Source organism: Plecotus auritus (assembly GCF_963455305.1).
Source record: "Plecotus auritus genome assembly, chromosome: 10".
In the NCBI taxonomy this organism is placed as follows: Eukaryota; Metazoa; Chordata; class Mammalia; order Chiroptera; family Vespertilionidae; genus Plecotus; species Plecotus auritus.
This window is the reverse complement of record NC_137785.1, coordinates 38,641,801-38,660,206: the sequence shown is the minus strand read 5'-3', so window position 1 is coordinate 38,660,206 and position 18,406 is coordinate 38,641,801. Positions and strand designations below refer to the sequence as shown.

Genomic DNA, 18,406 nt, shown 5'->3' with positions numbered 1-18,406 from the left:
CAATTGGGAGCAGCATAAATGAGAGAGGACCCGTAAAACATTTAATGTAAGCCTGGGATGCTCGAAAGAGGTTAGCTCCTTATTGCTGCGCAAAGATCTACTGTGCTGACAGCGCGAAACCTTGGCCTGTGGGAGTGCACTGCTCCCGCTTGATTCGGACAGTGAACACCTTCCCGTCGATCCTGGAGCCATTGCTAAGAGTGGGGTTCTGCAGCCCAAGGGATGGGGTTCAGCTCGTAACTCGGCCACTTGCTCTTTGACCTCTGCCTCTCTGGGCTTTAGCTCCTGCACATAATTGGGGATAGTGGATGTCAAGGGCCTCAAAAAGAGTCTAGTACAGGGTCTGGTAAAGGCACATCAGTCCGTTAGCCTGCAATAGACAGGTGCCACATAATCAGAACTCAACACACAAGAATTACTTGTTACTAAGTCATTTCACCTGTGTGAGCCTCAGTTTCCCTGTAAAATGGGGATAATAATATCTGCACAGGACTATGGAAGGAATTCAACAAACATTTCGGGGCTTGGCACCTAGAGTGTACCACGGAAGGTATCCAGGCCCCACATGGGAATCCTGCATTAAGGGGGCTGCCTTGTGATGTCATGCAATGAGGGACCCAGAGGGCACAGGCATAGAGGACAGATCTTCAACCACCTTGACTACCTGAGGGCCAGCTACACAGCTAGCTTGTACCCTCCCTGACATCTTGCCTGGGAGCTACGAGCGTATTCGTTTGCCTGCCTTTTTACAAGCCGGCGCCTGTGAGAAGATGAGTCCTACCAGGTGTGGCAGCCAGAGGGGGCAAAAAAAGGCAGAGTCAGGTGTTCCCGGGGAACCCCGATGTCCTGAGCTCAGCATTTCTCTGCACTGTGAGAGCAGGAGAGTTCCAACTGCAGTTGGCCAGACAGGAGCCCGCCCTGGGGGTGCGGCCAGATGGGCCCGGAATGGCCAGCCGTGAACCCTACCCTGCCAGCCTCCCTGCATAAGCAGCAGAAAGAGGAATGCGGCAGGGGTGGCTCTCAGACCCCTCCTGAGGTGTTCCCCAACATCACATGCAGGCAGAAATGGCACCCTCGGACTCAGGGTCTGAGGGCTGAGAAGTGGGCTTGGAGAGAAGGAGGAGGAAGGCTCCTGAGGCTCTGTGAGCAGGGGCGTGGCCAGCAGGGGGATCAAATCACCCAGAGAAAGAGTATGTACACAGACTCTTGGGCCCAGATTTCCTCATTTCTGCGTAAGTTCAGGATGCCATAGAGGGACCCGGTGGGGGCTCAGAGAGAGCATTACCCATGACCAAGAACTTGGGCTTTGAACTGAGACTGACTCGGTTTGGGTCTTAGCTCCAGCACGTCCCAGGGACGGACATGGCCGTGAGTTACTTCGCCTCCTTCAGCCTCTGTCTCCTTCTGAGGTTGTTGTAAGAATTGGAAGTAATAGGTCCTTGGCACGTACCAGGCCATCACCAACCTCGTTATTAGTTTTGTTGTTGGCTATCCCTGTTGGACTGGGCAGACTTCCTAAGGCAGCTGTGATGTCTCACACTCTCCCTGGCCGAGATGTGAGGACTCAGGATGGGTTTGGAAGGGAGATAATTAAAGAGCTGGGAAGTGACTGCCATGATAAGACTGTTCCTGGGCTGAGCGATCCGGCTAAAGGCGAGGCGCTGGGCCAGGTGACAGGTGAGTCTCTAGAGAGAAGGCCAAAAGGCAGATGACATGCAGGCTTCAAGCTTGAAGGCAAAGGGGAGGGATGGGTCAGCTAGCAGGAGAATGTCTGACAAGAGACTGGAAGCAGGTCATTCATGCCCAGCATGGCACCCAGAGATGCTGCGCAAGATTTGGTGGGAGAGGGAACTGTCGCTTGAATTTCTTGCCTAGAAAGCAGCAATCTACCCCCATCCCCTTTGCTGTTAAGTCTCTGGCATGAAGGAGAGAGATTTTGATCTGTGTGCTTCCTTCTTTAACTTTTTTAAAAAAATGTATTTTATTGATTTTTTACAGAGAGGGATAGAGAGTTAGAAACATCGATGAGAGAGAAACATTGATCAGCTGCCTCTTGCACACCTCCTACTGGGGATGTGCCCGCAACCAAGGTACATGCCCTTGACCAGAATCGAACCTAGGACCCTTCAGTCCACAGGCTGATGTTCTATCCACTGAGCCAAACCAGTTAGGGCCCTTCTTCAACTTTTAATAAAATTGTAGCTACTTTTGAACCAGTATCTTTGTACTCAGGAAATGACCAAGTGTTAGTACTGATCCTGCCCAAAGCCCCATGAATGATCCTGCCCATTTCATTGATGAGGAAACTGAGGCTCGGTGGCTGGTCACAGAGCTGCTGTGTGTCAAAGTCAGGATTCAAGTTCAGGTATCTCTAGCTTCAGCTCCCTGGCTTTTTCCACCACCCCACACTGCCGCCCAGTTTGCAAAGCCCGCAGCTTTCTCCTCTTCCCACTCCTTCTCCTCAGTTCCCTCCAGGACTGAGAGGTGATATTGATTCTTGTTCAATAGGGGTTAGAAGGTGTCCCTCCGATGTCACAGTGAACACTGAGGGCTTTTTAAATGGAAAACTACAGGGAGTGAGGCTGGTTCTTCGCTGGCTCTGCGGGAGAATGGGGTTGGATGTGCACACAGAGCCAGAGCTGGCTCATTTTTCTAAGGACCTAACTTTCAGCATTCTTCAAGGGCTCCGGAGAGTTCCTTGTGCCATCAAATTAAGTTTGGAAACTTCAATAAAAAAGTCCCGAAGGAAACTGTCAATTAATGCATTTACACGGAAGCATCATACTTAGAAAAAACATCTTCAAACACTAATGTTGTTTTCCAACCATTAAAAAGTTGGTGTGCCGCTTGGTTTCCATAGAGACCTGAGGTAATAGCCTCCTTCCCCTCACTGAAGACTGAGTGTCGCTCGATTTCTTTCTTTTCTTTTTTTTTACCTTAGTCTTTCATACTTTTTTTCTCCATCTCCATTTATGAAAACAAAAGATAACTAAATTGAAACGTGGCAATGAGATTTGTCTGAGGAAGACAGCTTGATTTATAAGCTCAAGGGACTTCATTTTTGCTCACCTCCTTATTTTATGACTTCTGCAAATAGTGTAGCTACCTGCAGGGAAGAGGTGGAGAATTTTCAATTGATCACACGATTCCCCTGTCCATCAAACTCATACTCAAGAGGGAAGTGTTAACGGTCTGCTGAGGAGCAGCTGAGTTTGCCCAGGGTGTGGAGCAGAGGTTGGCAAACTGAGGCCTGTAGGCCAAATCTGGCTCACGGGCCACTTTGTAAATAAAGTTTTATTGGAACCATGTTCATTTGCCTATGTGATGTCTGTGGCTGTTTTCACAACAGTGGCGAATTTGAGCAGTTGTGACAGAGACTGTATGGCCTGCAGAGCCTTAAGTATTTCCTCTCTTACCCTTTGCAGAAAAAGTTTACTGAGCCTTGGGAAGGATTGTATTGTGGCTCTCTTCAATACCAGTTGGGGTTTCGGAGGCATTTAATCATTTTGTCATGTTGGGCAAATGTGGATCTTGCTGTGACTCATTTGTGCATCTTTGCAATAGGAAGGACAGGGTTCTTTCATAGGGTTTTGGGATGTAAAGCACCTACGGGAACGATGAACATGAATGCTTTCTACTCCAAATCCTTTTGCTAGAAAAATCCAGAGATGCCTATCTTATGATTGTAGATTCTTTAGAAAACCTAAGGGAAGTGTGTGAAGAACCAAGCTACGTGGTTCAGCCATTGTCCCGGGCCCCGAGCCTGCCCAGGTGTCCCTTCTGGAGGAGGCCGGAGAAGCTGAGGGGAACTCGGTTCAGGGATGAGACAGCAAACAAAAGAAGCCACCACAGTCTAGGAAGAAACCTTTAATTTCTATTCAGCTTTAAAGAGTTTGCGAGGTTTTGTGTTCTTTTTCCTTTTAACAAACCAGTTCAAGTACATGCCTGCAGATTATAAAACTACCTGAAATCGTCTGGGATATCAGCATGCATGGCTTGTTAGTATTTACATATATTTACATAGGGAAACAAGAGAACGATCTACAGTTATTTACAGTCTACATAGGAGAAGAGAAAGGCGGCCTAATTGTATTTCCTAAAATACAGTAGATGAGTCGTCAGTACATGCATATTTAGATAATATTTGCATGATAGAATGCAATTAAAAAAAAACATACCTGTGTAACTTTCTATGCTAAGGTGTTACATAATCAAGGTAAACTTTGTTTTGTTTCTAGTCTATTTGCATCAAGTGCTTTAAAATGTTCACTAACACCCAGGCAGAATTATGTACCCTGGCAATTAAAGCAACAGAGCACACGATCATTTCCTACTAACTAGCAACAAGCTGCTGGTGAATGAAATATCTATTGTTTCTCATTACCCATCGACCACTGTGACGAGATCTCTCTGTGTAAAGGCAGTGCCTAAGCTATCACCATTAATTATGAAAGTCATATAAATGAGACACTCTCCACAGTGTGTTCTAAATGAAATATTAACAAGGCCAGCGTCTTTGAGCCTGAGAAATGATCTGTTCGCGTGAGCTCCCTATGAAAGTGCATGCGCAGACCTAATGCAGTTGTGTGTGACTTGAAACGGTGGGGCTGGACTTGGGGTCTGCCTCTGAGATCTGAATCACTGCAAAGTCTATTCCTGCATTTGTTTCTGGATGATAGAGTTAAGAGTTAATGTCTCACCGTGATGTGGCCCCATCGGAGCACCCTGTGGGTTTTATCTGCCCCCTGCCCCATGCCTTTTCAGTCAATGTTGTAGGATATGCCTGTGACCCAGGTGTAAGTGAACTGTCCACCTTAACATCTAAACAAACAGCTTGTTTGGGGTTTGCCCGGAAGTCTTGCCTGCTCACAGAACAGTCTGCTTTTGGCTTTCCAGGCCGACTGGGCGGAGTGACTGTGCGTAGAGGGAAGGAAGATATTTTTGTTTCACCGCTACTCTAAAGACAGTCTTTGATATTAGAACTGAACCCATTAATTCTGCCTGGCAATCATGTCAAAGGTTTCTATCAGTGTACATGGCAAATACAGAGGCATCCATTATCTACATTGTACAGAGCTAGCTATAACCGAGGTTAAAAACATCGAGTAAGAATGTAAACTGTTTCAAATTAACACAAGCTAAATCTTCTTTTACCACTTATAAACACTCAGGTGTTCCTTTGGCACCAGCTTTGAGGTGGCCCAATGGGAACATTTCTGTAAGCGGCCATCAGATTCGTCCCACGTCAAAGGATGACGCGCATTTCAGTGGTAGGTTTCTATGGCTCTTCTGCTCAGCTGTTGCAAACCAACCCATAGGAGAATAGATAACCCGATGCAGTGTTCTGTCCCAGCAAGAGAAAACCCATGGAAAAAGAAGCTGTGCTTTGAGCAATTGGGTATTCCAGAGAGCACTGCCAGGGAACTCGGTCATAGAAATGAGACATAATCAACATTTCTCAATTGTGATGAGACCACCTCTTGGGCCAGTCCATTCCAGAACGTCTTTGGCAGACACAAATGAAAGTGCATCGCCCACCTGGACTGAACTTAGGCCACCTCTTCTTCCTTCCCTCATTCAGAGCACGTTAGAGTCTCACAGCAGCAGCAGCAGGTCCCAGAGAGATGAAATCATTCTAAATTGCACACTTCCATTCTTTTGGGACCAGACATAAATCTTTCACAGAACCCTTGGACCATAGATGGCAAGGACTCTGGGACAGGGAGGAGGTATGAAAAGGGCCTCGTTTATTTCAAGGGAAAGTTCAGAATAGTTCATGGAATTCAAAACACAGGTCCTGAAAGCCTACCAAGGTCACCCTGCCCTTGAATCCCGCTGGAGTGGAAATCCCACCCCGCCCGACCTTCCCAAAACAAACATGGCTTTGGACCTCCCTGGATGGTCCGGATGGACTACTGCTTCCTCCCCCAAACCTATGGTCAGCGAAGACAATTATATTCTTTTGCTTTAAAAAAAATAATTTCCAACTTTCCATCCAGCACCTACTTCTGGGCTTTTTTCTGCAAATATTTCTCAGAGAAATAACAGCAACACTCCTGACTTTGTAAGTCATTCTGTCCTGGTCTTGAAGTCAATCTCTGAAAACTCCATAGGGAGCTTGCTAGAAAGTCATGTCTTCTGTCAGGAAGAATGGTCCTTGTACCCTCATTTGGGTTTGGGCTTACTATTTGGGATGCAAATGAGAAAGGCTCTGTGTCACCTCTGAGATTCTCCCCAAATGGAGGCCCGTGAAAGCTGTGTCACATTTGTTTCCCTTCAAACATTTCACTCCAGATACCCTTTGCGATCGTGGGTTGTGGACCAATTGCATCTCGGGGTGGCGGGGGATAGCCCATTGCTTAACTCTCCCTCAACGAACAACTTCGGTCAAGCCTTTTCATAGACTATGTCCCCGGTGTCACTGGGCACACAGTGGGAGAGACAGTCAACTGAAAAGGAACTTCTGAGTCTTTTTCACAGGTGTGAACCTGTTTTTAGCAAAGAAACTGTTACCTTGTAGCAAGAGGTAAATATGTAAACACATTGTCAAAGTCCGTGTGCTGGCACATCTCTTCTGTGAGGCTAGGGCTAAGTCAGTCTCTAGGACCTTCTCTCAGACTTCTAAAGCTCCCACTATTAACAACAGATACCCACTTTCCTGGTCTCTGCTTTTTCAGTTTGAGAAGTTGAGTGTATTTCCCTTCCATAATAACTGCTAAGAATAGCTGTGAGCAACACCCCTGAAAGCTACAGGACAGTTCTGTGTCCATGCCCTCAGGAGGCATCTGCCTGTACCTAAGCCTGATTGTGTAAAGCCTTTGTAGGAGTCACTGGTTAGGAATTAGTAGGAATTAATTGGTGGGAGGGGGTTGGAACAGAGTTTGCCTGCAAACCTGACCTAACCTATCAGATATTATCCTCCAAAAGGCCTCGCTCACTTTACACATACACAGAGTTATAAGGTGGAGATTGCTTCAGTGTCTCTGGTTTTGCTGTGGTTTGGTTTAGGTGTTGAAAAAAGTCTCCCATCCAAGACAAGGTTCCTTAGCTGGGCCAGCCTGGCACCTGGAGGTGGCGTGTTGAACCAGGTGACCGTTGTGTTAAGGGTCATTTGCTATTGGACCTTCTGAGGTTTCGCTGAATCCTCACTTCTGTTCATCCAAATGGATATAATTTCAGTTTAGTTCACGGACTAAATCAACAATGGGAAAATCTCCTTTTAACATTTCTCAGGTGAACACAGGGCAAACCCCACACTTAATTCCAGGCCGTGCCAGGGTGTCACACTGTGGCGGGGCATGGACAGGAAGCTTCGGCCACATGGGGACACAGAACGGGGGTCGGGCAATATGCAAACCGCTGTGTCACATGTTTGGCAGGAGGTTTCTATGGCAGCGTGTCTGCATTCTGGGAAGGGTCCACTGTGTGATGTCAGAAGGACTTGGGACAAGTTGCTTTTGACCTCTGACACTAAGTGGGCTTCTCCACACATGGGGATCCAATCGCCCTGCTCCTGAGGCTGTGTGGGGTGACAGTGGCGTGCTTACAAGCTTTCTGCATGGTGCCTGCCTGAAGAATCGTCAGCTCTCCGCCTGAATGGTCCTTATTTGCAACCTCGTGAATAGATGCTACCTCGTGAATGGGCCTCATTTGCAACAAGCCTCTAGGAAAGCAGGACCATTTGGAGGGCAGAGTCCTTCGAGTAGACTTCTCTGTTCTCTTCTTCTCGCATACTTTTGGGGCAAGTTGGTGTGTTGGTTGGTTAGCACTTACTCCATGGCCTTAGTCTATTCAGCGACACCAGCATCCCAGTGGAGGCAGAGGTGGCCACGGTCTTGCTAACAGGGAGGCCTGGGAGCCTCCTTCCTGTGCACACTGCGTTGCCCTAAGAATGAACACAATCCATGGCACCTTTGTCAGCTTAGAAGATTATTCTCGGTCAGTAGGGACTTGTAACCTTTCGGAGCAGCTTGCTTTTGTTTGTCTTTAAAATCAGAGGTTTCAGCTGCCCTCGTTCTGGAGGAACAGATGTATATCCGGAGATGAATTCCGAAGCCTGTGCTGCACTGTCCAGGCGAATGGCAGAAACCCTCCTCCAGAGTGTTACTGGGAGGCGGGAAAGGCAGAGGCTGTGGGGGCGGACAGTCATTCCACTGATTGTCTCACGCCAAAGCTCTGCGGTAGGTTATCCTGCGTATTCACGGGGCCACTGGAAAGGTGGCCAGTTTTGCCTTTGGGAAGGGTTTGTCTTGCCTAACAGACCCCAGATGGGGAACAGGGAAAGCTTTGAGGATAGGAAGAGGCACCTGCTCACTTCACATCACCTCTTTGTCCCAGGAATTCAGCACAGTGACCGCTGCCCTCTTCCCAAAGGGCTCTCCTTCCTGGCCGTGGGGTTCCAACCCCAGTCTAAGTCCCCTGACACGTTCCCTTACACATCTGTACTGTTTGCAAAAGTCGATTCATTCAGCATTTTCTGTGCAATCTCCTGGTATCTGTAGGTCTGTGATAAAGCAATCTTAGAACATCTACTACTCTCAGAATCATTGACTATAGATAGATATTCTGTGACAGTGTCTATTTTTTATACATCTTGTAGTTAAATCTACTTTAAGATAGGAATCTACTCTCTTTTAAATAAGCATGCATTTTAAATTAGAGAAACTTGAAAACTAAACAGTAATTGTGTAATATGTATCCTTATTAAAACATGAGTTATATTAGAATACTAACCAAGGCATTACAAATATCAATATGTGGGTGGTTAGAGTACTAACCAATGCATTACAAATATTGATATGTGGGTGGTTTTTCCTTTACCATGTATTGTTTATTAGAAACCTCTGTACCTCTTTCTTTAAAAGAGTCAATATTCATTTTGATTCCATGCTGACAGCTACAAATTGCTGGCTAGCAGTCATGAAATAAATGTTGATGAAAAGCGGCTACTTAATATTTTCATCCCAACAAAGGGTTTGGGAAGGATGGGTAAGTAAGGTCTCAGGGCCTCAACTATAATAAATAAATAGCAACTACTTTCTAAGTCCACCTTCCTGTAGCTGGAGACGGGGCTGCAAAACTGACAAATGATTTCTGAAGGAGAATGATGAACCTTTATGACCAAGATACTCTTAACTTAATCCCCAACAAGAATCCTGGGTGATTTTGCATACACTATAGCAGTGATCGGCAAACTGCGGCTCGCGAGCCGTGGTTTGCCACTCTGTTGACTAATGAGTTTGCCGACCACTGGACTAGACTAAATGTTACCGTGTAGTTGGAAGCTGTGAGGATTAGGCAATTGTGGCATGTTGTGTGCAAAGAGGTAAAGGGTAGTATATGACAGTGGTCGGCAAACTCATTAGTCAACAGAGCAGCAAACCGCGGCTCGCGAGCTGCAGTTTGCCGACCACTGCACTATAGAGATGGATGGCTCAGCTCTCCTCTGGCAGCTCGAAAACCTTTGATCAGATCAGAAGTGGCGTTCAGGTATGATTAAAGATTCTACTGGGCTTCCCAGAAACTCTGTCCTGTGCCAGCCACACCCTAACTCATAGCCAATTCTAGGGAATGGAGACTGGAGCCGCCGCTCCCAGTTCCCATGATAAGCAGGCTTCTGAGAAACTGTTAACAAATCGTTGAGGGGGACCCACAGCCCCAGCCAGTGCTCTTATGTCACAGTGTTGTTATTTTATCACGATGGATCAGTAAACAGTGGTGACAACTCACAAGACCTGGTGGCTTCGGGTGTTTTATAACGGAGTTGGTAGCATTGTTCCCTTTATATGACTTTCATCATTTCTGAATTAGGTACTGATGCCCCCCCACCCCCTGAAGTGGCATGAGAGCCATTTGACGGTGATGAAAGTGCTCTTTTAAATGTGTGTTTATCAGTTTTGAAAAGTTTGATCTTGTATCAGCAAGCCCAGCCTATGTACTAATGAGATTCCCCTCACGTGGCTCAGTCTCCTGATGAGAGGCAGACCGAACAGCTGATGAGCCAAACATTAGAACTTGTTCTGAAACTGTTGGCTCATCTGCTCATATGAAGATGTCACTCAGAGGCTGCCCTGGTGCAGCTAAGAGAATTCCCCCAGAAGCCAAACAGGTAGTGAGCTTGGGACTGAAAGATCTTGTTACTACTTAGCTGTCTAGCAGGAAAGTCAGTCGAGTACCAGTTGAGTTGAGCATGGATCAGAGGGAGACTTTGACCAATGCGGGCTGATCTGAGTGGAGAAGGCGGTCTTTGCTTTCAGGTGCCCCTACAGAACCTCTTGCGATGGAATTGAGATTGTACATCACCCCCTCCCCCAGGCCTGGTGGCAAAAGACTTAAAGCCAGCTCTTGATGCAAGATTGGGCTTTTCTAAAATGTCTATTTTTCAGCATGGTAGTCAAATATAGGCTTATATGAACTGAGGTCATTGCAATTGCTCTCAGATTGCATGGAGGGAAAATGCATGCCCCCAGCTCCCTCATCAACACTATTTTGAATCGATGCAAGTGCAGAATTTCTTTGTAAAAATACCGTTCCAACAATGCAAGGGTGCAACCTGATATCATTTTAGAAGGTCACAGTGGCAAAATATTACACCGGGTGTGGAAGAATTCTACTTTGTGCTTTTCCAAGTGGCCTACTTTCATCTTTTCTTGCCATTGGTGGCACTCGGAAAGGCCAGTTTGTCCTGCTCTATAAATGCCGATACTCCAAGGCTCCGAGTCGGGGTGGAGAACCTGGATCTGGGGCTGAGCTGGCTGGATTCTCTCACCCCTTACAGTTGATGATAAATCACCTGACCACTCTCTGGTGGTTTTGGCAGCAGGGAAGTAAAATGGAAATCTAAGATAGATATCCAGAAAATTATGCAAAACACCATCTCCAACTGAACTCTGCTAAGAAGTGAGGCCAAAAGGATATTTGGCTTGAGTTAGCGGGACGAGCATCTCAATTCCTCAATTTGTCTTTAGAGGCACTTTGCTTACTTTCCCCCCGACACGAGGTGCAGGGAGTCCGGTAAGCCTCTCAAATTCTTTAGAGAAATGTGCCAGGTGCTAAACAGAGTGTTATTAGCAATAATAATTCAGTGAGAGAAAATTTGGATGACACGAACTTATTTCCATTAGACTTGAGCCACCACCCAAAGCAATTTAAAAAGAAAGAGCTAAATCTAAGAAAGTAGCTGGCTGTTATTGGGGAGTGGGCACGGTGAGGGGGTTGGGGAAGTAACAAACCAATTACGATTTAATTAAGTTCAGTCATGTCAGGAGTTCAAGTTCTGAACTGATGGGGCTTGTCCTGGCCTATCAAGAATCCCGCTATGATCAGAACTCAAGGCTCTCCCCACACCCATGTCCCTTGACTGGTTTGACTATGGGGTTTTCACATGAACTACATATGACAACAGATAGTGACACTGAAGCTCCCCCCAAACAAACACAACCCAAGACTGTTTTGTAGCACTTTCCTAAAATGAGAACATCTCGAGACCCTGATCCTCAGAATGACCGTGACCCCCAATGGTTGTAGTGAATGTAAACCAAACCATTTGTGGGGCATGGTTTTCCATTAAGCACCCTGCTTGGGCACAATTTAAACCATATAGGAGCAGGAAAAGGGTAAGCTTTGGGTGAGGACAGAAACCCATTTCCTCCTAAATCAAATGTCCTTAATGTTTTTCTAATTGTGACCTTATCCCGTGTTACCTTCCTCCATCCTCTTCCACAACCCCCCTATCAGCCTATAATTAGTTGATGCAACCAGGGCTGTGATGCACATAAATAATCATAAGATGCCAGATAAACTGTATTGGTTTTAAATTAGAGCCGTGCCTACCGTGTCTCCCTGTGAACACCAGCCTATTATTTTTAATGATAGCTTGCAAAGCAAAGTGATTTCTTGCCCTCTTTACAGCATCTCTGACAGTACCCTGTCAGCCCGGACGATATGGAACCTCCCCGCACACACAGCCCTAGCCACAGTGCTACACCAGAGGTGAACAGAAAGTGATCCGTAGCACTCATTGCAACTTGCGTTCTGGAGTGGGCTGGCACCGGTCCTGCGTGGGGTTTCTACCTGATGGGCCAGGTTGGTTTCATCCAGACAGAAGGTTCTGGAAACATCTTGGTGTCGAAATGCATTATGCACTGAGAAGTCAAGGGGTTGGACGGATGTCTTCTTGCGTGTGCTGAAGGGTGCCATCATTTCCTCTTTGCTGGGGAGAGATGTCTGACGTGAGTGATGTGCATATTTATTTTTGAAGCCTTTTCCTATATGAGGTGCAAAGAGTCACACCAGCTTTAGAGAGGGTTATGAGCTCGCTGTTCCAGGCTGCTCACACTCCGACCTTCCAGGCCTGGGCTGAGCTCAGGCCCCTCGGCCACGCTGAGGTCCAGGACCAAGTGGACTGGGCGGGGAGAGGCTTGCTGATTCCCAGTCAGAAGAAACTTGTCTCATCACCTCTTTTCTTAAATAAATTGCTTATGGTTTTTTTGTTTTGTTTTGTTTTTTTTCCAGCAACAAGGAGCTGCCACCACCGTCTACTGTGCTGCTGCCCCCGAACTAGAAGGCCTGGGAGGGATGTACTTCAACAACTGCTGCCGCTGCCTGCCTTCTGCGGAGGCTCAGAGGGAGGAGACGGCCCGGGCCCTGTGGGCACTCAGCGAGAGGCTGATCCAGGAGGGACTCAGCGGCCAGGCCAGCTAAGCGGGCGCTCAGGTGGCGATCGGAACACACGCCCACCCTGTGTGTCCGCACGTCACTGCCAATGCTGAGCACCCCCGCCCCAACTTATTATCCAGGCCTTTCTGTGTCTCTCCGACACTGACCCCCCAGAGCAAAGGCCATAAGAGTAGTCACAGCAGATGGGAAAATGTCAAATACCAGTGGGAGGCAGGGAATTAATTCCAGGGGTCAAGGGACAGTATCTCTCTTCTGGGGCTAGCCAAGGCTTGGGTCCCTTTTCTTTCCAGGTGGTGGCCTGTCTCACTGTAGAAGCACGAGTAAGTCTCTATTTAGAGTAGCCTGGAGTCTCCTGTCCCACCCAGCCACCAGCACAGCCAGAGCCTCACTGCCGCCGGGAGCTTTCTCTGTTCAGGAAAGAAAGAGCGAGTGTTTATTCTTCTCCACTGCATTGATCCAGGAGATCAGTGCTTCATTCTTTCTGACCAAGTCTAAGCGGGCTTGGCAACTCCTGGGCAGAGGCCCCTGAGCCTTGTTCCCTTCAGCGAAGATGGAGATGACACTGAGAATTCGGTGGCATAGACAGAGCTGCGAGTCACAAAGGTACTAGTCCTTTGACTCCCTTGCCAAACTATACAAAACATTCTTTAGCAATTATAGCAGATGAGTTTTGCCAAGCATCCCCCCGACACCTTGACAGGCAGGAAAGGAAGCGTTGTGTCCATAGGAATTTACAGGAGCATTGTGGGGTGGGCTGAAACGCTGTTCCCTTTTTTCTTCATTCACGGTTTCAAGCAGCACCCCAGTGGCTCAGAGCTCCTCGGGGCTCCTGCTCACCAGTCCTGTCATCCCTTCCATCCTACGCTTAATAAAAGAGCATGCTCGAATGTTATCACCTGAAGTCTGTCTTGTGTCTTTAAATGTTTGTTACAGTTTTAGTTTTTTGTTTTGTTTTGCCTTTTTTTTTTTTTTTTTTAGAAAAGAAATCTAGAGGAAAAATAAAGCGCTTCTTGTAGACGCCAGGAAAACACCGTTCTTGTTTCTTCTCTGAGTTTGTTTTGTGCTTTGTGGCTGTCCGTGGCCCCGGTGTCTCACGCGATTAGCATGCCAGCATCATACTTTCTGTCGAAGAAAGAAAAAGAAACATGACTATTGTTTAATTTCACCTAGAGAGGTTCTGTTATTACTTATAGTTATTACATATAGTGGGTTATTCAGTCCTCAGTAGTCTGTTCCCCCTGTAATTATCAAGTTCTTGGTCATTAGAGAATATCTGTGTATTAGAATGTGAGCAGTTTGGGGGTTCTTTCCCCTTCAGCCCTGGTTTCTAGGCCATTCCAGGGGTCTGAGAAGGTCCAATTAGGCAAGATGGAGAGGATGCATTTGCTAAAATACTATAATGGCACCTTCAGGCCACACAACATCATGAACCTCTGGGCTCTGTGGCCCAGTCCAGTCAAACACCATTGCTTTCCAGTGGCCCATCACCTGGCTGCCTCCTCTGGTCTGGCTATATTCAACCTTACAAAGTCCTTGTTATCATAGCTCCTTTAAAGCTGTGAATCAGATAATGTCACTTCTCTGGTCCAAACCCTCCAGTGCTTTTGAGGTAGACTCTGCAAAAGGGACCCCCATAATTCCCAGTCTCCACACCGTGACTGGGTGTCTCCCACACTAACCCTGGCCTTGGCCGCCTGACTTACCTTGTCCAATTGGAGAAGTGCCTGTGCACTGGGGATTGCCCTTTCTTGTAGCTCTTTGGAACCTGGCAACCACCAGCTAGCCTGCCGGATGATGAGAGACACCTGGTTGCTACCAAAACTGACACCAAGCTCATAATTAGACATGTGGGCGAGGCCATCCCAGACTATTCAGCCCCTGCTGGGTCAACCCGCAGAATGGCAATAAGTAAAAGCTTGTTATGTGAAGCAATGAAGTTTCCGGGACTACTCATACACAGCCAGCACTCACTGACACAGCTTCTCATCTCATTGAGTCAAGTGCAAATTTTTAGCACAGCCTAGGGTTTCTTTCATAATCTGGTCCCCATTTTGCTCTCTGATCCTGTGTGATAGCACTTTCTCTTCACCTGCTATATGGAGTCAGTGTTCTTGAAATATGCCTAGTACCCTTCCTGGGCAAGGACTTTATCTTTGCTGTTTCCTCTGATAAAATGCTTTCCTTCCAGATAATCACATGGCTTCCTCTCACACTGTATTCTGGTCTCTGCTCAAATGTAACCCCCTTTCTGAGAACATAACCGACTTCATGGTGGCATCCATGCACCTCACCCTTAGTTTTTCTCCACAACACTTAATACTATTGGACACATTCTGTATCTATTTGCTATTTTCTCTTTCCACCTCCTATAATATAAATCCCACTAGATTTGTCTATTTTGTTCACAACTGTGGCCACAGTGCCTTGAACTGTTCCTGACACATAGAAGGTGCTTAATAAATAACGGTTGAAGAAAATGATTCTTGGTGACCAGGCATTATGTTCCTGAAAATAATTCCCATCCTTGCGGGGATGATTGCGAGCCACACACTGTGCTAAGCAGGCTGCAACATTACATCTGATTTCTAATGTGTCCACGACCCTACCAGGTGGCCTTCCCCTTCCTGTCTTATGAAGAAACTGACGCCAAGATGTTTTACAATTTGCCCTTGTCCACACAGCTCATAAATGGCAGAGCTGTGATTCACACTTGGGTTGGTTTGATTTCAAAGCCATACCTCTTCCCTGCACCAATGCCACCGTTCCTTGAATGAGTTAGATACATCCTTTCCAAAGAGATGCATCACGTTGAGTTCTCAGGCTAAGCAAAGAAGTAACTTTATGGGTCTGACTCTGGCTAAGCTTTAGGCACTTGGTGAAGGTGGAATTTAAGCCATAGCAAAGCAGACATTGGATTGTCATCAGCCAAGGTGATGTCTAAAAGATCAAAGATACCCAAGGGAGAATCTGCAGGCTATCTGCCCCCTTTTGCTGTTCAGGTATGTGCTGACTGACTTCCAAGTGGGTCCTGCACCAGGCAGGTACAATAAGATTTGGGAGGAAATTGACCAGGGGAGGTGAGTATTGCCCTAAATCAAGGAGCTCCCTAAGTTAGATACTAAGCCTTCAGACAATCAATCATTCAACAAATATGTACTGAGTGCCACATGGTGGAAATTCAAAGTTTAGGGCAACCTCTTCCACAGTTCCTGCTACAAACAAACAAACAAACAAACAAACAAACATATTTCATGTCTATAGGACTCTCCGTAGTGCATAAGATCCTAACTAACTTGACCAAAAGCTCTCCAGGTACATGAAGTTAAACCAAGGCCTCCTCTTTCCCTGTATGCCCTGAATCCACTCAAACACCATTCCCTGAGAGCCATTTCTCCTGTGAGACACATTAATCTTACTTCTAATTTCATGGGGAATTCCTGGACAAGTAAGCAAGTAGATATACCTACTTTTTTTAGGTTATTCTAAGCCCAAGGCTATTACTCACCATCTTTCATGACATATGAATATGTAAATAGACATATAAATAGATATATATTATATATGTAATATATACTTTAATTCTATAATAATGATCCCACTCTACCATCATCACTACTACTAATTGCAGATACTATTTATTGAACATCTACTCTGTGCCAATTGCTAGTCTCGGCAAATCACTCCATCTTATTTTATCCGTAGATGCTGCAACTGTGGTATACAAAGTAACCTATCCACAGCCGCTTAGCTGTGGTAAGTATCAGAGTCAGTATTTGAATCCCGGTCCATCGTCTTCAAGCCCAAGTGGCCTATAGACCAGCAGTATATGCACATCCAATTGATGCAATGGGTGAATTATTCACAAAGGAAGACTATTTGGCTTCCTGCCTAAGCATTGATCTGGCTCTTGTCCTGGTGGCCATTGCCTCATAGAAACTTGACACATGGTTTCTGTAGGTGCATTTACCCAGCAATACGGCTTCAGCTCCATAGACCCTTTCTCCTGTCCTGGTTGTAAACAAGTTTGCAGATGGCCTCCTTTCCCTGCACTTAGCTTCTAATGGGCTCAAGGTCCAGTGTTCTCCACCGTCGCCCCAGTGCCACAGAGCCGCCCAGAACAGGAAGAGGGAGCCAGCTTCTTTGCACTCACGTGCTTCTAAGTCGCTCTCTCTCCCTAAGTTTCTTTAAACTCAAAAGGCAGCCAGTTTCCACTTTCATGGCTGATTAAGGGAGACCTTTCTGCGACATCAATAGGAAATAAGAAATGGAAGCATCCCCAGCAACGACTGAAGCTGTGGCTTGTGGTTTTGCTCTTTAAAATGGGGTTATGGGTGGTTTTGTTTTGAATTTCAATGGAGGAGGCCTGACTGCTTTCGTTAGGGTCAGCTCTGGGCCTTTCAGAAAGCCTGGCCTTGCAAAAACGGCTGCCCATTCTGGTCAGCAGCAGGCACCATTAGTAGGAGTTTACATTGAAAAAAGCATCTAAAATAACAATTCTTGCCTCCTGTGTTAACTCTTGGTGCCTTTCACCATTCAGCCAAACTAGTTTGAAATTCAGAATATAAGTAATATCACAAAATATGATCACTGGAAAAACTGCTATGAATTATGTCTATTGATAATATTATGTACTAATAATAGAGGCATTTTTTTTTCAATCCTCACCCAAGGATATGTCTTTATTGATTTTAGAGAGAGAGGATGGGAGAGAGAGAACAAGAGAGAAACATCTATGTGAGAGAGAAACATTAATTGGCTGCCTCCTGTCTGCGCCCCAACCTGGGATCAAACCACAACCTGGGTATGTGCCCTGACAGGGAATCCAACCCCCAATCTTTTGCTGCACGGGACAACACTCCAACCGACTGAGGCACGCAGCCAGGGCAATAGAGGCAATTTTTAAAAAGAAAAAGAAAGGCTCCACAACACAGCTATTTTCATCTTTGTTTACTACCTTTCAAGTCTTCACACTATTTGGTTTCATACCTTTCCCCCTTCCCCCCAAGAAAATTATCTTATTTGTCACTTTCACATTTATTTTAATAGATGCCTAATAGATCATCTTGCTGGTGGGTCCCCATTTGGAAACTCCTACTATGGGACCTTTAGATTATTTCTAGTGTTTGCTTTTAAAACTAATGGCTCAGTATCTTTATGCAGGCAGTGTTTTCCTTCTCTTAATTTACCTCCACAGCATACATTTGTAGAGCTGAAACCATGGGATCTAAGAGCTCCTATTTGGCTCCTGCTGTATACAGCCTTGTATGATCTGGAAGGGTTCCAACCAGAAGAACATACAGGTTTCTGTTTTTTAACAACCTTATCAGTGTTGGGTTTTACCATTTATTTTTTTTTACATATTTAACTTCTTATTGTCATAACCATTTACTAGTACATAAAATACTCCCAGCAGCCAGTCTCTTTACTTAAAGTATAAGCATTTCAAATAATGAAAAGCAAGGGCCTAAATCCAAGACTACTGTATCCAGGAGGCTGTCATTTAAAATTGAAGGTGAAATAAAAAGTTTTCCAGACAATAAAGGTTAAAGGAGTACATTGCCACCAAACAAGCAATGCAAGAAATGTTAAAGGGACTGCTTTAAGAAGAAGAAAAGGAGAGAGAGATCAGAGGCAAAAAGAAAAATAAAATGGCAATAAATAAATACCTATAAATAATAACCTTAAATGTAAATTGATTAAATGCTCCAGTCAAAAGACATAGGGTGAC

The 18,406-nt window shown here is 45.9% G+C and overlaps 2 protein-coding genes across 4 annotated transcripts in view; one reads left to right on the top strand and one right to left on the bottom strand.

Annotated features, from left to right (window-relative positions):
- WWOX (WW domain containing oxidoreductase) overlaps window positions 1-13,699 on the top strand; it is a 947,098-nt gene extending 933,399 nt beyond the window's left edge. Inside the window, exon 9 of one of the 2 annotated variants that reach the window (XM_080645807.1) lies at window positions 12,514-13,699. In XM_080645807.1, the coding sequence (XP_080501933.1) occupies window positions 12,514-12,702 (189 nt within the window). In that variant the 3' untranslated portion in view covers window positions 12,703-13,699. The remainder of the gene's footprint in view (window positions 1-12,513) is intronic. The other variant, XM_080645809.1, reaches the window with a different exon arrangement.
- Window positions 13,655-18,406, bottom strand: part of MAF (MAF bZIP transcription factor) — a 347,464-nt gene continuing 342,712 nt past the window's right edge. For both annotated transcript variants that reach the window (XM_080645810.1, XM_080645813.1), the window contains one exon: window positions 13,655-13,800. Coding sequence is in view for 1 of the 2 variants with exons in the window: in XM_080645813.1 (XP_080501939.1) it covers window positions 13,770-13,800 (31 nt within the window). In the remaining variant the exon portion in view is untranslated. The remainder of the gene's footprint in view (window positions 13,801-18,406) is intronic.